The sequence below is a fragment of the Eucyclogobius newberryi genome, unplaced genomic scaffold (assembly GCF_026437365.1).
Source record: "Eucyclogobius newberryi isolate DKJ021-1_F unplaced genomic scaffold, fEucNew1.0.hap1 SCAF_20, whole genome shotgun sequence".
NCBI lineage: Eukaryota > Metazoa > Chordata > Actinopteri > Gobiiformes > Gobiidae > Eucyclogobius > Eucyclogobius newberryi.
This window is the reverse complement of record NW_027315835.1, coordinates 18,614,910-18,633,493: the sequence shown is the minus strand read 5'-3', so window position 1 is coordinate 18,633,493 and position 18,584 is coordinate 18,614,910. Positions and strand designations below refer to the sequence as shown.

At 37.5% G+C, this 18,584-nt stretch overlaps 2 protein-coding genes across 2 annotated transcripts in view; both read right to left on the bottom strand.

Annotated features, from left to right (window-relative positions):
* wdr90 (WD repeat domain 90) overlaps positions 1-4,041 on the bottom strand; it is a 23,413-nt gene extending 19,372 nt beyond the window's left edge. Inside the window, exons 1-10 of the mRNA XM_072456086.1 lie at positions 3,816-4,041; positions 3,638-3,729; positions 3,384-3,560; positions 3,006-3,144; positions 2,768-2,938; positions 2,260-2,386; positions 2,078-2,145; positions 1,078-1,190; positions 718-906; positions 42-89 (exon numbers count right to left, since the gene is read on the bottom strand). Of these exons, the coding sequence (XP_072312187.1) occupies positions 42-89; positions 718-906; positions 1,078-1,190; positions 2,078-2,145; positions 2,260-2,386; positions 2,768-2,938; positions 3,006-3,144; positions 3,384-3,560; positions 3,638-3,729; positions 3,816-3,828 (1,137 nt within the window). The 5' untranslated portion in view covers positions 3,829-4,041. The remainder of the gene's footprint in view (positions 1-41; positions 90-717; positions 907-1,077; positions 1,191-2,077; positions 2,146-2,259; positions 2,387-2,767; positions 2,939-3,005; positions 3,145-3,383; positions 3,561-3,637; positions 3,730-3,815) is intronic.
* Positions 4,042-5,987: 1,946 nt separating this feature from the next.
* On the bottom strand, positions 5,988-15,286 carry LOC140368767 (glucagon receptor-like). Its single transcript, XM_072455827.1, has 13 exons — positions 15,209-15,286; positions 13,770-13,872; positions 10,893-11,003; positions 10,227-10,348; positions 9,914-10,020; positions 9,680-9,836; positions 8,374-8,533; positions 8,172-8,232; positions 8,027-8,096; positions 7,743-7,837; positions 7,521-7,659; positions 7,383-7,424; positions 5,988-6,377 (listed from the first exon to the last, which is right to left on the bottom strand). Exons 1-13 carry the CDS (start codon positions 15,284-15,286, stop codon positions 6,306-6,308), a joined length of 1,317 nt encoding a protein of 438 aa, XP_072311928.1. The 3' UTR covers positions 5,988-6,305.
* Positions 15,287-18,584: the final 3,298 nt, after the last annotated feature.

The following is an 18,584-nucleotide window of genomic DNA, read 5'->3' as shown; positions in this document are numbered from 1 at the left end:
TAACTAAGGCCACATTTGATTTGATTTTACTTTTAATTTGCCTCAAGCTTTTTTCCTTCTTTTGGTAATTGTGGGTTAATAGTGTAAATCTATAAGAAAGCATGTATTTTAAAGCATGTGATGTAATATGATTCATTTTAACCACCACAAAATCATCTATGTAAAAGGATGGAGTGATTCAAAATATCGATTGGGGTTAAGCACCCCAAATTACAGTGAGTGACCCATGCATTTGAATTTAGAACTGACATGATAGCAGTCATTTAAAGGCGTAATGGACGATTTTTCGCCGATTTGAGAACTCAAGCAGAAGTGCACATGCCGTGCGAACGCACAAAAAAGCCTTGCTGCTAACACGTGCGTTTGTTTATTAGCGCGACGGATCGCATCTCTCGTGTCCTGTAGATTTCCGTCTCTTCTGAGCCAGCTCAAACTGTCTTTCTCTGTCTTAATTTTGTCCCGTACACTGAGGGAAATATATTATGATAGATCCATGCGCTTAGACACAGGGAAACGTGCGGCTCTCCTGGGGACGAGCCGACGAGGCTGCAGCTGTGCAGTAGGTGCGTTCTATGATTGATACGTGGCAGGACTAATCGGCAGTCCACGCCACGAGGAAATGAGACCCAGATTTAGGCTAAAAAATCGTCCATTGCACCTTTAAATCATATTCTAAAATGTATAGCATTTAAAATTCTCAGAATAGTGTAGATTTACCTCCTCTTCACTCTCCTCACTATGCTTTCTGAGGCTGTCAGAGGGCACAAATATATGGACCCCATCCCCAGTGTTACCAGATGGATTTGACATGATGTGGCATGAACTGGGGCATTCCATCTCCTCTTGATGCAGGTCATGACTGTGAGGGAGATTATTCTCCTCCAGGTGAGAAGAGATCACAACAAGCTTTGAAATGTCAGAGAGGAATATTTAAAGCACAAGGAATATGAAGGGTGGAGTATCTTAAGTGACATTCAGGTATGTTTAAAAGCGAGAGGCAAAATAACTGACCTCAAAATAAAAGAATGATCCGTTTCAACAGTTATAATGTAATTTTAAAATGGGTGAAGGACTTACTGGTTTGGGGGAGGTAATCTCTTGGATAAGAGAAACACAATCTTGAACTGGTTTGCTGAGGGAAGCACAGTGACGTCTCTCTTTTATAGGATATTTTGGGTTTGAAGTTGTCCCTGCAAATACATAAAAATAGTGCACAGGCCATTTCATTAAATAATGCAGAAATAACATTTATATTTATAAACTATGAATTTATTATATCCACAAATACAGTATATGCTGCTTCCGAAGAGTGCAGACACTTTCCTGCTTGCTCCAGCTTCTTTTTTGGTTGTGACTTTAAGTAAACCAAGGATTTTAAGATAATTTTTTACAGTTTCAACAACATATCTGACACCACCGACATGTCCCAGAGAAGATGGAAAACAGACTCTAGTGAACGCTATTGGAAACATCAACAAGAAATTCATGAGCAACAAGCACGGAGATTCGCTTTAAAATCTGAAAAAGGACTCCAAGATACAATTCTAGTCTTTTTTTTTTTTTTTTACAAAAAAAAAGGCTACTTTCAACCTATATATATATATTATATATAATATATAATATATTATATATAATATATATATATATTATATATAATATATATTATATATATATATAATATATATATATTATATATAATATATATATTATATATAATATATATTATATATAATATATATATATATTATATATATATAAATATATATATATATATACACCAACCATCTACTTGTGAAGCACCCATTTTTCATTCGCAGTATAAAACATACCTCAGCGAGAGAGAAAAGGTTTACAGCATTGAAGGCTGTTCAATTCAGTCTCAGAGGCTTACAGATCAACAATTGAGCTATTCTACCAAGGCTACAGTGTGCACAAAAAGGTGTAATATGGAAAAATGTCTAACTTTTTTTTTTTTTATGAAACCGCTTACCCAATGCCATGAAGTACAATGCAATGAATTGACTTAATTGGCACTATTGTACATGTTTTACTCTTGTTGAACAGTACAGTTACTTACAAGCCTGTGGCCTTTGGTGGTATTTTTGAATAGAGTCAAATGGTAACTTTGTGCCTTCTGATGGGAACCTATTAAAACAAAAATATTCCATTTAATGGCAGCCATGCAGCTTATTTTACCTTACAACTTATTCTTTAGCCTATAGCAGAAAGATATTGATGAGAGCTACTCCCAACAGGTACCTAATGTAGTCGTAAAGGTCATGCCAAGAACTTCCGCTGGGCACAGGAAATGCCATGTCCCTGGGAACAGGACCTGTGCCCCGAGAGGAGGATAACCCCATGAGCCTTGCTTCACTGAAAGACACACCTTCAAAAAGAAAGGAGTCGAGCATCATTATAACTGCATAGTGTTATGATTATAGTGAGAAAAAAACACCACGATTTAGCGATTAAATCTTTCATTTTCTTTCATTCCTACGGTTAACAGACAAATTCATACAAAGTATCATTCTGAATGACTAAATAAAGAAAACAGTCAGATAAAAGGTCATCTACATTGAAATGCATTGTTGGACTATAGATTGAATTGTATAAATATACATTATATTATATTATATAGTTATTATATAGACATGAATATCATGATTATCGATTAACCGAATGATCTAGACATCCATACAACTGCACAACACGCCTGGGCACGCGAGATATACAAAACTTGTAGTCCATTGTGAACATAGAATATTACCAGGATTTAACAGGAGGTCACTGGTGAACATGTTTTTCACTGCCATGTTTGCACAAAGTTTAATGGTCTTGAGGTGGTTGTAGCAGCGGTTTAGGTACGTCGAAAGTATGGACTGGAGATCCAGCATGAGACATGTCCAACGCACCGTGGATGGGGCTGGACCTATCAATCCTAGAAAAAAATAAAGAAAAAAGCAAATCAAAGACACTTCACATGGTAATAATAAATGGGCAATTACCATTTCTAGTGGCCTTGGCAGTATTTTCATAAACTGAATCCTTTGCTGCTCCACAAAGGAATGGAAACTGGAGCCATGTAGATGTTGACTTGAACTCTTTAAACATGTTTGAAAATGAGATACGCACCACTTGTCCCTCCTACAAGCAGAGATATACACTTCAAAACATCACAATTTGGACTTTTCCAGATTTGTTCTTTTAGTAACATTGTTTGTACTGATGCTGCCAAAGAGTTAAGGAAATACAGCAGACTCAGACAGACATAGCAACTAGCCTAACTGACACCTGTTCATTATAAGGATAACATGCATAAAAAGAACAAAATATGTATAGATGTATCACAAAGAAGACAAAGTGGAGTATATAGGAAAAAGTACCTCTGCAGCAACATCTATGTGGACCACAAAATATTTGGAGGGGGTTGGTCGGAAAAGCAGGTAGAAGTACTTTCCAGTCAAACCAAGGCTCTGGCTGCTGCTTTTGTGCAAAAGGATGTAGCTGTTGGCAGGAATAGGACCCTTGACTCTGAACACTGGACATCTCAAGGTTTTATCCTGAGATGAGAGAAAAATCTACTCACAAAATGACTCAATTGACAGTATGCATTTAACAACAGTTTTGTGCAATATACCATGGAAACAGAAACTTCACCCTCTTTTTTCGTTTTTTTCCACTCTTCAATTTTAAAATGTTTAAAAATGTTGACATAAGGATGCTGCCAATCTGCAAGAGATTCAGTTTGGAAGAGGATAAACAATTATATACAGCGTTCATCTCGGCTGAAACTCTTATTGTCACAGAAACATTACCTTTGGACGCCATTGTGAGCAGACGCTGAATTATTGTCCACCTGTTGATGTTCCAGTCAGACTGATACAAACCCTGATGTTAGCTAGCATACGAAGAGCTCTTACAAAGTATCCAACTTTTTCAGATGTATTGCCTTATATGCATATCTGATGCATATTTGAATAACGGTACTTTGACATTTAAATATCCAATTCAATTCCAAATGGCATCAAACAAAACCCATCCAGGAGTAGATGAAAAGTAAATCCTCCTTCCCGCTTCTGCCGCCGCTCTGTTTGGGGAAGTTCCTTCGCAAGGGTTTCTGGGTAATGTAGTTCATCCCAAAATGACCTGGCTCTGGGAAGTGTGCTGAATTCACTATGTACATGCAACTTTGATTATTAGACTTTATGCATTTTTAGGGTCAATGTTCTATTATATGTAAAGGGCATTAATTTAATTATATGCCAAGATTTAGCCAAGATTTTTATAAAATATAAAACTTACATTGTATTCATAAAATGATATATATTCATAAAATAAATGTATATCACACAAAAAAATACAAAAAATAATAATCTTATAATTATGAGATAAATTACGAGATAATAAAAGTAGAACAAAATTATATATATTGTGTCACTTCTAGGTTGCATATTGGTCAGACGGCGTACAAGCACTATCACGGAGTTAAGATAACCTTTATTTGTCCCACAATGGGGAAATTCCAATGTTGCAACACAGATTAAGTTCATAAACAGATTAGGCTCAGAAGTATAATAATAAAAATAACTCTTATAAAAAAAAAAACTCTTGTATACTGTCATAATCATGTGCAATACTGTGACATGATGTCAATCATCCCGGTGCAATATTTTCTGTCCATATAACAGCTGTAAATAAGAGTGTTATTTTTATTAAGCGTATAATAGTTTTTTTTATACGAGTTTTTTATGATCATAATTCTGTGCCTAATCTGTTTCTGGACCTAATCTGTGTTGCAACATTGGAATTTCCCCATTTTGGGACAAATAAAAGTTATCTTATCTTAACTCTGTCATAGTGCTTGTACGCTGTCTGACCAATGTGCAACACAATATGTATAATTTTTATATAATATAACTTTTTTATCTAAGAGATAAGAGATAACATTTTTTTTTATTTTAATTTTATATATATATTTTTTTAAATTACGAATACAATACGTAATTACGAGATAATTATCTTGTAATTACAAGATATTTTTATTTTTTTTATGAATACAATGAGCTTCCGAAAAAACTGCCCTAAACACACTGCACGTCACAGCGTTCACATGAAGCTCGCGCAACCACAGCCGCACGTCAACGTGAGGACGACCACACCGGCAGCTCCAACAGAACGTGTCCGCGCCATGGATCTATTATATTATCGGTCCGCGCTGGCCCTGTGTTTTTCTACAGGAAAGCACAATGTATCAGGTCAACCGTGAAAATAACCACATGAATAGGCTTGTATTTACCGTCCGTACAGCTGAGCACGACAAACGCCAGGTTTTCAAAAGCAGATCTTTAAAGAACACATTTACTGAACATTTTCTGAACATGGGCTCCAACAATTCATAGCTGCCACAGGAATGTGCTGTACAACACCAGACACATTACCTGACCAGCCAGTCCCTCCCACATTGTCAAAACGTGTTGGGAATGGCTACCAAACACACGCTCTCTACACAAAAAATTGGTTGGATTAATTAATTCACTCATTAATTTTCTAGCCTTAGGGCGAGTGACATAGACACACAGACAAACGTTCACTCTCTAGGGCCAATTTAGAGTTGCCAATTTTGCAACACATGCACAACCCAGAGAGAACACAAGGTGACATAAAGGAAAAGAATACATTCTATTGAATAAAGTCTAAAGTCAAAAGAAGATGGCGGTAAATGCACCTTTGCAGTTGGCTGCCAATCGCCATTAAAAGTAAAACATCAACATCATCAACAACAAAGACAACAACAACAACAAAAACAACAACACTCACAAGAAAGCATGTTTGCATGTTGAGTTATCCCAATATATTGAGCTAAGTTTAATGCTCTAAGTTGGAACAGTCAAGGCAAAGCAATAACATTTCAACTGAGACAAACAGCAGACCCTCAACAAGAAATGATATGCTGCATCTTTAAATATGTAATAAATTAAAGTATGTCACTAAATGTCTGTATTTACAGCATGTGGCAGTAACTCCACAGGGTCCTGGAGATGTATGAGAAAGGAAACCTGCATTGCCACTGGCTGCTGCCTAATATTATTTAGTTCAAAATTGGGGTCCATAATATCTTTTTTTTGGGAGGCAGAAGCACCGTTTTGCAGAGAAGCTTGTGGTTGTGGGGTGAGTGGCTGACTCTGACACCTGAATGTCTGTGAACTATCCGGAGTGCTATATGACCCTTCATGTAGTGAGAACCTGTTGCCTTCAGGGACCGTGGCAATAGAGAGTGTTTCTACTCGAGAGTCAGCCACTGCTAGTCACTGTCCGCAGCACATCAATACAGCCTCTGTCCTCCAATTGTGTGATTTTCTCTTCAATTCACTTCTAACCTGTGTAGAAAGGAGAAGTAAGTAATTTTAAAAATGTGTTGCAATTTAAGGTCACAAACATGGTTATAAAAAGGTTACTCATATTTTCCAGTAATTGTGTGGTATAAGAAGCAGCACAGGCACAGTGTGGTCGGCCTCAGCATTGAGAGATTGATTCTTAGCTCTGACAATTTGCTGAATGTCCTCCCTGATCCCGCCCACATTTCACACTACACTGTCTAAAGCCTATGGGCCAAAAAAGTATTTTTGAAAGAAAAAATGCTTCTCAATTTGATTGTAGAAGAAGTTTAGTCAAATGGACAACGCTTTGGAAATCAAGATGTTTCACTTCCGTATCAAAGTCCATATCAATCTGACTGAAGAATGAAAATGACTTTCGGATGGAAGTCAAAATGCATTGTCCAGATGACTACCTTTGAAAATTCTTTTACGATGGATTACTCCAGGACAAATGAGGGATTACAAATTAACTGATTTTAAAAGCAATTTTCTGTATTAACGCTCACAAAGCTTTTAACTTTAAACTACAAGTGTTGACAAATAGCACACAAGGATAACTATGTTCCCATGTTTTTACCATTGAAGGTATTTTCGGGACGGATGGGTGTTTGAAGTTGCAAACATCTGAACAACATTTCCACTGTTTTAATGTAAATACAACCTGATCTTTATTCGATCCAAGAACAAAAGGATAAATTCTGTAGGCCTACATGGAATTTGTGAGAGGGTAAATGGTATAAAGTCATTAAAAATAGTATTACTAAAATGAAGAACAGAATTTCAAAGGAAATGTTATTTACCTATATGAAGTAAGTCCCCCTTCTCACAATGGTATTGCAATACACTATTGCTTTGCGGCTTTTAAAACAAGTTATAGCCTATCATAGTAAGACATTATTCTACTAAAAGTATTACCACTTTTAAATTGCTAGCCAAAATGTATACTATTGCTACTTCTCCAAACTACATGTGTGTAAAATACCTAATTGTGTGCTAGTAACAAACCTCTTTATTAGCATAACAATACAGTACAGCCACAATGAATCCCTGCCAATACACACAAGAGAGTTATTAAGTGCTCTGTTTTTTTGTGTCGAACAATTTGTCTACTTGTCTATTGTAGATTTGTCTATTAAGTCTTACCTGAAATGAATTGAGAAAAAGTGTGAAGAAGACTTTAATGTAGCGCAGCAAGCCTGTTGTCTGCTCATCTGTTGCAAAGATGAATATAAGCTCGTGGATACCAAACAGCGGGATCAGGGTAAGAGTAGCTTTGGCTAGCCTGACAGGAAAAACATATTATGCAAAATAATCAACCAGCAAGAACATTTAAAATACTGAGTCATCTAGTTCAGACTAACCCACCTCAGCTTGTAATCAGGATAACCTCTCTGATTGCTGCTGGCTCTTAGCTTTGACAAAATCACCTTGATGACTCTCAGAAAAATCATGAAGTTAATCTGTTGGTGTTCAAAAAAAGGACGTTAACATTTAGACGTACATTGAAGGAAAAAAAAACTGCGTGAAAAATTTCAACTGTTTAAGACAATCAATATTATGCAAAATTTCAATAAAAGCAAAAGGATGATGAACTCTGTTAAAACAAAAAATGCTTGCATCATTCTATGTGCAAAATGTTTTATTCTTACCAGTGAGGCAAAAAGAATAGGACATCGAATTATCCACCAATAGTTCATATTTTCATTAAATGCCCAACATCTGAACAGGAAACATGTATGTTAACTTAGCCTTTTTTGTCAGATGATTGTATTCAATATAATGTGACTGTCTTACTCCTTGTTTTCTTTTAATAACTTCATCACAACCCAGGGAACCACAAATAGCACTGGCATTCCTAAGACAAACAACAACAACAATTGATGCATCGCCATTTATAGACATACAGTACACCATGTCAGGTAAAAATAAGCCTAATGAACATCTAACTTAAAGTTTTTGCTAAGTTAAAAAGCGTATTATAAGGGCTTATACTTACCCCAACCGACACAGATGTAAGGTAATAATTTATTGTTATCAATAAATACTGATGCAATGAGGACATAGTATAAATAAAGTGCTTCACCAAAGCACCAGTGGTGATTGGCTAACACGCAGTACTGCATCATGACCTGGGCTATCCTGCAGCCAATAGCAGCCTAGAGAGATGAAAAGGAAATTGCTTTAGTAAAAAAAATAAAAATAAGTTCATGTTTTATTAAAGATGGGCTGCAACGTCTGTTAATAAGTAGAATACAGCTTTCATTTTTTCTCAACGAAGTCTGGACGGTTAGTTTTGACCAAAATAATTACGAGTTAATTCGGCCAAACCCGAGAACGCGCCATAGCTAACGCCTTGGTAACCGAATGCTTTAACCGCTGTCGCAAAATCAGTGAGGTCAGACCAGTAACATGCTGTAGCCGGACCCTCATTGTTCTGGTCGGACATGTGATAAACCGAGCAGAATTTTACGTTTTACACAACAAATCTTGCAATAACGCTGAGATGTGAAGCACTGCACTCAAGAGGGAAGCGGGCTCTTTGAGTGGCCCAAACGGAAGAGTAGAGCACGTCTTTGGACACGACTAAGAGAATGTTTTTGGAATCCCAGCGGCGATGTCTGGTCCAGTGCTATGCTACCGACATTTCACAGAAGACAATTTCCAAAATCTCGCGGAGTATTGACTTGGATATGCGAAAAAGTAAGTTGCAAGATATTTTCATATCAAGGCAGTGATCTGTGCTTTTGTAGTCGCCGTATGCGGCTGTCTGACTGACGTCGTGTGCATGATGGCGTATTGTTGTTGTTCACCACGAGACTGCTAACTCTATGCATATTACTGGTTGTAATAATTATACCAGGAAGTTGAATGAACCGGTGCGTCCTCCAGCGCAGCGGACTCACACCGGTCCTGGTATAATTATTCAGCGCAGCGGAGCCCCGTGTCTCTACCAACAATACATCTTGCTGTCTTGTGTAATCAGAGTTAATTACTAACCCATCTCACCCTGCAAAGTACATCCATTGTCTTGCGTCAACCTATTTTCCTCCACCAGAGAACAATTTGAATTGATATTAATTTAAATGCATTGTTCAGTTCTAGGTGAAATGTAAAATCAACAAAATACATTTGCCATAAAGTTGTTAGTTGTTAATAATGTATTTTTAGATAAAAGCGGCTCATGCTATGTGTGTGTACATGTTCTGATTTTGTGTTTACAACTTAATCTTTTGCCCGTTTCTAAAATTATATCACACAGGTCCCTTTCCTCAACTTGCCGTCTTGGTTTCTCCATCTCTTACCTGATGACTCAACATGTCACTAACGTCTGAGTGCTTCACGATTTCTCGTCCCCAATGCCTCTCCAACATCGTGTCTTTTACGATGACTGACACAGCTCTCAGGATGAAGGACAAGAAGAAGTTGGCATGGATGTAGTTTCTTGTGCAATGTAGTTTTCTATCAGCAACAACAAATAATATTATTACTTTCCCCAAACAAATTAAATGTCCTGCATGACAAATATTCTACCTTACCTAAAGCTCAGAAGGATAATAAGTGCCATAGTTAATGTTGAAAGTGATAATGAATATCCAATTGTATACAGCATCCTAAAGCTCACCATGAGTTGTTTTAACCATAACTGCAATAGAAAAGCAACAGCTGTTAACCTAAACATTCTGATTTTCCCAAAACACCAAAATGTATCAATTCAAAATGAAGCTGTTCTTAAACTCTTTGGAGTAAGACTCTGAATTTTTGGCTTCTGTTGTGTGATTCACTCAGGAGGGTCAAAGATTCGAATCATTCGTGTTCTCAGCTGTAGATACTGTTTGTTTTTGGCCTTACCTCTTGAGCAGTAACCTCTAGTTCATCCTCACACTGGCTTTTGTCCCTCCACACCTGCCCATTATCATCTTCGTCCCAGATGCCAGTAGGGCCACAGCTTCTACGCACAACACCCTGGGAAACTGTGAGGGACAAAGACATCATTTTAACAGATGCAAGATTGAAGCCAAAATCATACGTCTGGATGTGGATGTTTCCAAAATGGCTGAAAGCATAAAGGCTATTTAAATACACTTTACATCTTGGCCATTGAGCTTGGAAAATTTCATAAAGGAAATTTTTTGGAAAAGAACAGACCTGCTCAACTATGGGAATGACTGTATTTTGCATGAATAAATATGGCAAGAGGGATTCAGGCATCATTTTCATACATACTAATTAAGCTATCTATTGTTTTACTGACACCTTGGAGCTGTCGACAAAACCATCTTGCACTGGGGCATACTTTACCTTTCGTTGTTGCCCCCAGAAAATATCCTATAAGAGACACCTCTCATGGGTAATAAAAAAAACTGAAAAAGACATCCAATGAAATTAAAGTTTGAATGTGTCAGCGACAACAAATGAGCTGAAAACAACAGTCAAAACTGCACAACTAACGCTAACACATTGATCAAAAGCTTTAAGTATTCTGCCAGCTTGTAACACAGGTGTCAAATTGGGTACCTTTGTCAAACCAGGGCAGGTAGAATGGACAGGAGATGTTGACCATGCTATCGGCGGGTGTGTCTGGCCAGCAGGCATACCGGTCAAACGTCCTGTTACAGAACAAGCCACCTTGAAAGGAAAATGAAACCGCAACAAAAACAGATGTAATGTTTACTTCAAAAAAATTATTGTCTATTCCAAGCAACTGAAGATATATTAAAAGCTCTTTTAGAGACATAAGTGTATGTTTATTTAAATGTATGATTACCTACGCAGAGTTTCTAATTTAGTTGTAGTGCTGCAAAAAGTGAAAGTATTTTTTTCGGCCTTAAATGCGTTCTATTTTATTTCACGGTTAAAAGCTTAAATGTAGCTTATATGTATTCAACTTTAGGTGGTTGGAGAAAGGTATGAAATAGACCTTATGGTGGAAACAAATATAAAGTGGGCCTATATTTGCATAAGTAAATACAATAGGGTTGTAGCCTCACCTCTTAACTAATTATAGAAGAATGAGCCTTCCAAAGGCAGATCTCATTATTATGGAAATGTAGAATTGCAGTGTGGCTTTTCCGTTAATGTGAGAAAGTATTACATTTACATTTTCTTGTATGAATGACTTTACTACATTTTGCTCATATCCATTATTGAAAAGGGCACTTTTCATTCTGCCTGTGTTTAGTGACACGCACACTCAACTTGTGAGCAAAGGTCTACTGTAATAAACTCCAGGTCTATTGTAATAAGCTCCAGGTCTATCTTTTAGTCCTTGTGCTAATGCACCCCAAAACAGGAGCACACATCCAGAGCATGTCACGACTCCTCTGTAAACAACAATGAATGTATTATATGAGAAAATAAAGTAGTTAAAATGAGAACATAAAGTCATTGAAAATGTTCTGCTTATAATGTGAAATTTTTCCTATTAACAAAAAAGGCTGAAAATACTATTTATGCCACACTGGCCAATTTCAAGTTTCTGTACATTATGGTATATAATATGATACAATAATTTCTTAGGCTCGAACCAAAAGAAGTAAGGGGACTTTATCTACTAGAACATTACAGCATCTCATTTGAAGTGTCCAGACTAACCTAACACTGGGCAGGAAAAAAATGTGGATTTGACTTCTGTTTTCACACCCATTGATGGTTTGACACATAAAAAATAGAATAAATAGCCAATTTCAATTTTATATGGCTGGAGATGTTCAAATGCTTCTTTGTGGCATAATCCAATCAAAATTACACTGGGATCAATGGTTATGGAGAGGGGGATTGGCGGTTTATTTGAGGGGGAAATACTGTTTTATGATGCCATTAAGAAAAATCAATTTAGAGGGGCATGGTCACTCTTGAAAGTATCTTCTATTGAGAGATATAGATTATTTTCTCCGTTGCATCCTTACTGAAATCACTTTACCTGTCAATTTTCTATCCACATTCCACCATAATCATAGCCATAGCCACCTTTAGTATATGAATAGAATGCAGTATTTATTCTGTCCATATGCTGCACTATTAAATAACCATGTCACAGCCACTTATTATACACTGGATGCTTTGATTGTTTTGCTGTTGTTATGAAATACTTTCAAAACTGATAATGCATGTTCACGCTCCCCCTGTATCATTGCATTTTGCGAGTCTAAATTCAGTTCCTCGTTTGGCTTGTTTCCCTGTGAATATGTGATTGTAATAAAACATGAAGCATTTTGAAGCTTTAAATACAGAATGGTAAATGGTCACATTTATATAGCGCTTTTCTACCGTCAAGGTACTCAAAGCGCTTTACATCAAGGAACCAGTCACCCATTCACACACACATTCACACCCCAGATATACGCAGACACTGGGGGCAAGTTGGGTTAAGTGTCTTGCCCAAGGACACAACGGCAGTCTGCTCTCTCCACAATCAGTGTGTGGGATCTGGTTTACCTGCTTCCTGCACATCTGACCAATTAGAAAAAGTGGACCAGTTTTACTCAGACTGGGAAGGGTTTTGGGTGAATGTGAATGTGTTTCGCAACTAGACGTTCCTCTCTGAGCTGACCACATGAAAGTCTGTACGGTCCAGTCTGGTCCAGACCGTAGTACTAAGTGTCCAAGGCGGGAGGTGGAGGTGTCCAGCAAAGAGCTTTAAGAGCTGCACTGTTTACGTGGGTTTACATGAGATTCCAGCGCACTAGTTTTGAAGTTCATCATTTATGATTCTGGCCATTCACAGAATGCACCAGACCACGCCCTCAGTTTGCTTTACTCCACCTCATAATTTGGCATAATCACGCCTCTTGTTTAGAATTCCATGCCCTACTGACTCCGAGGGAACCGTTGTAGTGATTTTGGGCATTACAAAAATTAATTGAATTGAATTGAAGGTGTGACAAAATGAGCTCTGCTCCTCCGGGAGCAAAATATGGCCCCCATATTTTTTGAGTCTAATGCCTCTTTATGCCTCTATTATTACACCATTTGAAGACGTATAATTCTGTGTTGACTCTGAACCTCACTGTTTTTGTTATTTTTGTGTTGCTCTGATTCATGTTTGATTTTATTTTTTAAATATATAAATAAATTGAAAAATAAAATAAAAAATGTTATTATAAAAATCATTGTTTCATTATTACATTCACTTTAAGAAATGGCAGCTTCAGCTATATGGTGCTCAAGTTTAAGCCTGAAGAATGGTCATTTGCAACCATTACCACTCACAAATCCATGGGTTTCAGAATGATGAAAAAAACAAAAAAGACTGTTAGCAATCAACAATTCAAAACAGTGAAAAGTCAAAATGTGACTTATAAACAGGAAGCTACAACCCAAGATTACATTTGACCAGGAGGATGGCCTCCACTTTTTGACCTACAGTAACACTTCCTGATATAAGGATATTACCTTGTGGCACCAATTCTGTCTCAATCATTTTAACACAATCATCTTTGTACAGGAGCCACTTCTGATATGTCTCTTGTAGGAATGTGGCCTTGGCCACCTCAAACTGGAGAGAAAAGAAAAGTCACATTACCATATGTTGAAGTCAAATGAGTGGGAGCAATGGCAGATTATAAAAATACTTGGCCGCATAGGGCTCTTTTTGTAACCAACTGATAAGAAATCCACTCCATGTATCAAGACCATACGGAAGTCACTAGCCATAAACAGTAAGTTTCCATTACACACAAAAAGTAGAAAAAGTAATATCTGTATCACTTACAGAAAAACATATAAACACTGTGAGTGAGGCTATTTTTGAGTGTGTCTATACCAAAGTCTGATTAAACTCACAGGAAACAGTTTTAATGAACAATATGTATTCACGCACGGCTTTGACTTTCATATCCTGCGTAAGTTCTTGTACAATGGTGGTTGTTAGGATTCAATGATGTATTACTACGAAAGAAAAATATTAAAACTAACCTTGAACAGTTGCAGAAATTGCAAATAGAGAAAAAACATAAATGCCGTAGTCATCGCCATCGTGGTCACTTAGCACAGGTTCGTAGGTGTGAACAATCTAGTGATCCAACTTGATCTGAAGCTACTTAAATTGTATTTCCCTGTAAAAGAAGGAGACCAAGAACTTTATATGAACTATTTGGTTTTATAGATGAATAATACCATAGAGTTATTTCTGACACTTTTGTAAAGTTTCTATTTCTCTGTATTACACCTACACTGCACATAACTTTTATTCCAAGGATATGTTATTGCTTTACCTAGAATGCTCCATTGGGACATGACATTTTTCTCTGTTAATTTCATTCATTTTATTGCCAAAAAATATAGGAAAAAATGCTTTCTTACTATTTTTTTTTATTAACCAAATGAAACAAGTATAACACTACTGAATGATAACAGAAAATAAAAATGTGAAAAGTGAAAATCTTTGTAAATATCTTTATACTGTCTTAATGTTTTATTGCATGCACACTTTTATCAGGCCTTTTGTCCGTTCCCGAGCTGCAAGCTTTTGATTTGAATATGAACTAATTAACTGAAATCATTGTGTTGAAATAATTACGCACATCAATGCTTCCATTTTCATTGGAATTAATCAAGCACCTATAGGCCGACAAATGAAAATGAAAAATTAAGGATACTTGAAAAAAGCAGTAACATGAACAAAAAAATGTTGAGCAGACTTCAGTCTGACAATCTATGCATTGGATGCAATTGAGGCCACAGTAGAATCTCTGTATGTAATCTTTAGGGTCTACCTTGGGCTGAGACATCAATCAATCAATCAATCAATCAATCAATCTTAAATTATATATTAAATTGAGTTACTGTGCTGCTCAGTGGTGGAGTGAATAGCAAACATGCCTAACCCTAACCCATGTGGGCAGGCCGGTGTCGTGTGTGAATCCAGCTCCAACAATTTGCTGCATATCCTTCCACAGTCTCATTCCCATTTCGCGCTACACTGTTCTGTCCAATAAAGCCTACGGCCAATGAAATCCTTAAAACACATTTCTGGCGTATTGTCATGTTTATTGTCAAAGTACATATGTTATGCTTACATGCTAGTAAGGTAATTATCAAAATTTATCCAAAGGTGCCATGCAATTAACAATAAAAATTATCTTTTTTTTTTTTTTTTTTTCAGAATTTAACTTTCCCTATTAAACTACCACTCGTCCTTTGGCTCTGCCTTCACTGTATGTGGCCTCTCTCATCATGCTCACACATCATGGCCACCGTGCACCCATGAGCTCTGCTTATAACTGGTTGAGCCCTGGGTTAGACTTGATTTAAACTTGAATTAGTTTTATTTTGTCTAGGCCTATATACACTTTTGGGTCCGGTGGATTTCAGCTTCATTAATTATAATGGTATTTAGATTTTAACCTGCTTTAGGCCTTTTTTCAATGTTAAAAATACAACACATTGCACTGATTTTCCTCTAGAAATTATTTTTAGTATTTTATTTTTTACAATCAGGCCTATAATTCTAAACCTAAAAATAAAAATGCTAAAGCAGTACATTTCATTGTAAAATTGGCTGGTCATTATTTTAATTTGATGCTTTTGATGCTTCAAAATGTTCAGACAAAACTCTACTTCTGCTGTTTATGTCTTTACAACTTCATTTTTTTAATTGAACGTTTGGACCCAAACAAGCTGTGATGTCACACAGAACAACCCCATTGACTAATTATGATCTATGATTATAATATTTAGGCTAGAATCTCAGAAAAGAGACTCGATTTGTTTCGCACGTACTATTCTGAGTCTAGCCTTCACGTCATTTTGTCCAACACTGTCACATGAATTGACATTGTGTCAACATTCTGTGCTGCTTCATGCTCTACATCTGCGGTTCCATCACACAAAGTACAATCGAATGATTTGAATTGATTCCGGGTGTTGAGTTTAGCTTTTGGCAACGTGAAGAAACGAAACCCCGAAGGACTCGAGAGGGAATTGGGGCATTGTTGCCACATGTTTTTTTTTGTCAGGACAACATTTTCTCTCTGTTGGCAGTTTGATTCCACATCATGATAGGTCTGGATAAGTAGCTTTAAACAACCAGCTGAATTTCTGTGTTTTCCAATGAAATTGACATCATGGTAAAAAAACAAAAACAATAAAATAATCATCATCATTATAATCATACGCCGCTGAGGCTATTCTCGCGCAAGAGAAAAAACAATGCGCTCAGATCCATGCGCTAACGAAATTACAATTAAGCGTTTTGGTCTCGCCATGTCTACTTCCTGGACTACACTTGGAGTTTATCATCTTAAACTGTTTAAAACAACATTATCATTGGCTGCTTTAGAGAGCGCGTCCTGTCAACATTCTACGTTTTTGATCACTCAGCTGTAGCCTATATTTCTAGCAATGACTGCCTATTTTTCGTCCATGATAAAACATGCCCCTTATAATATTGTCACGCAAAGCAAAATTATACATTTCATCTGTCCATGTGACGGTTGGATAAAATATTAAGAGTTTTACCAAATAGAAACGCTCTCCAAAAGTTTCCATCGGATGACAACGACAAAACCGAATGCGCAAAAGACACCATCATAAACAATCCTTGACATGATCATTAATGTGGCTCAGGTTATCCTTCCACAGATGAAGTGAAAATGTGATGTTTCTTGTTCTTACCTGTGGACGGCTGCTCTGTTGTGCCCTGCGCGTCGATCGCTCCTCGTCTGAAAAAGCTGCTCGCAGCGATTTGTCCTCTCATTCTATTGCGCAACACCACAGCACAGACTCAGCTATATATTTTCCTGAGCTTATTCATTGCACTGTACGATTTGACATGTAAAAGGTTTATAAAAAAAAAAAAGACGCAAACTTATTGTCTTACCTACATCAAGTAACGTGTCTTCAATACCGTACACCTCACTCCTTTTTTTTTAGTGTAACCTTTACTCTTAAATTTGATTGAGTTGTGTATTGGTTATACGTATATTTTACAATGTTTCTGTACTATAAGTAAAGGTTACACCAATGGAGTTTTAGTCCAAATCAATAAATAATTAATTAGACTTAAGAAAAAAATGAGGATCTATACAGAAAATAATCCCAGAAAAGTAAAGTTAAAAGCTCATTTCCTACCAGGTGCCTAGAAAGTCTTCAACACATCAGAAGTCATGTCTACAGCAGCAGCAGGTGAGAGGCTGCACATACAGACACAAAGAATATTTTACTGTTGAATCTGATATAATACAGAGTTTTGAACTTACAGTGAGACACAGGGATTGCACTGAGCCTGCGTTTCTTGAGTGCAGAGAGGACCCCAGTTTAGAACAGTGGATGAGACCACGCACAGAAGATGAGAAGGGAGCATTGACAAGCTCAGTGACTGTCTCCAAATTGAAGTGGCTGATATCACGTCTGGGCCGGACGGAAGGACAGCACAGAGGCACTCATCATGGCTGCACAGGAACAGACCCTGAGCACCAGAGCAATAGAGGCCCAGATCAACCACACCAGACAAGACCCAAGATCTAGGCTGTGCAAAAAGGCCCCAGAGACATAACAGACTTGCCTACGGTTTAACCTAAAAGGTCCTTTACAAAAATAACTTCATCTTCCCCATGTGGGCAAATGTGATATCTGCTTTTGACCGATCCTTCATTCAATCAGTCAGGTTGAGTGGATATGTGCAGTGCCAAAGGACCCTTCTCCAGACCCTCATGTCATAGAGTGAATCAGGGTTCACTCAGGGGTCTCGCTGGGAGAGACTGCGGTACCTCAGTCCACACACTTGGCAGGGCACGGACAAGACAGTGTCAGACTGAAGAAGCACTGGATCAGGTTCAGTAATCTGCGTTCTCCTTGACTCTGAGAGGTTCCTCAGATAAAAAGGGCCGTTGCACTGATTCACCGGTGAGGCTGGTCTGAAGAGACTGTCTTGGATCCAAGTTTTGTTAGCATCAACGGATTACAACTGGCCAGACACCGCAACCCTCACCGCTTCCCGAGCTCGTCTGGTGAACAACAGTCATGTGCAAAAACTATAGGTGTAATGGTCTATAGGTCGTGGCTGTGAGCGAGCCATCGACGGGACGTTGATTTAAATCTCAGGGGTAATTGTGGCAAGGCAAGCTCAGTCATGTGACTTTGTCACATGAGATCATAAAGGTCAGGGGTCGGGCATGTCACTTCGTCTTCCTGGGCTGGCCGGAGCACATGGTGGTGGCTGGTGAGCTGATGATCTTGATGTTTTAACCTTTGTTTGTAAAAAGACAG

What these genes read in the sequence shown, in the direction of transcription:
- LOC140368767 (XM_072455827.1), bottom strand. Translation starts at nt 15,286, where the DNA reads ATGGGAATGAGACTGTGGAAGGATATGCAGCAAATTGTTGGAGCTGGA. An exon ending in ACACCGGCCTGCCCACATGG is followed by an intron (nt 13,873 to 15,208) that starts GTTAGGGTTAGG and finishes TTTTCTCTCCAG; the next exon opens with TTTGAGGTGGCCAAGGCCAC. An exon ending in TATCCTGATTACAAGCTGAG is followed by an intron (nt 7,660 to 7,742) that starts GTGGGTTAGTCT and finishes TTTTCCTGTCAG; the next exon opens with GCTAGCCAAAGCTACTCTTA.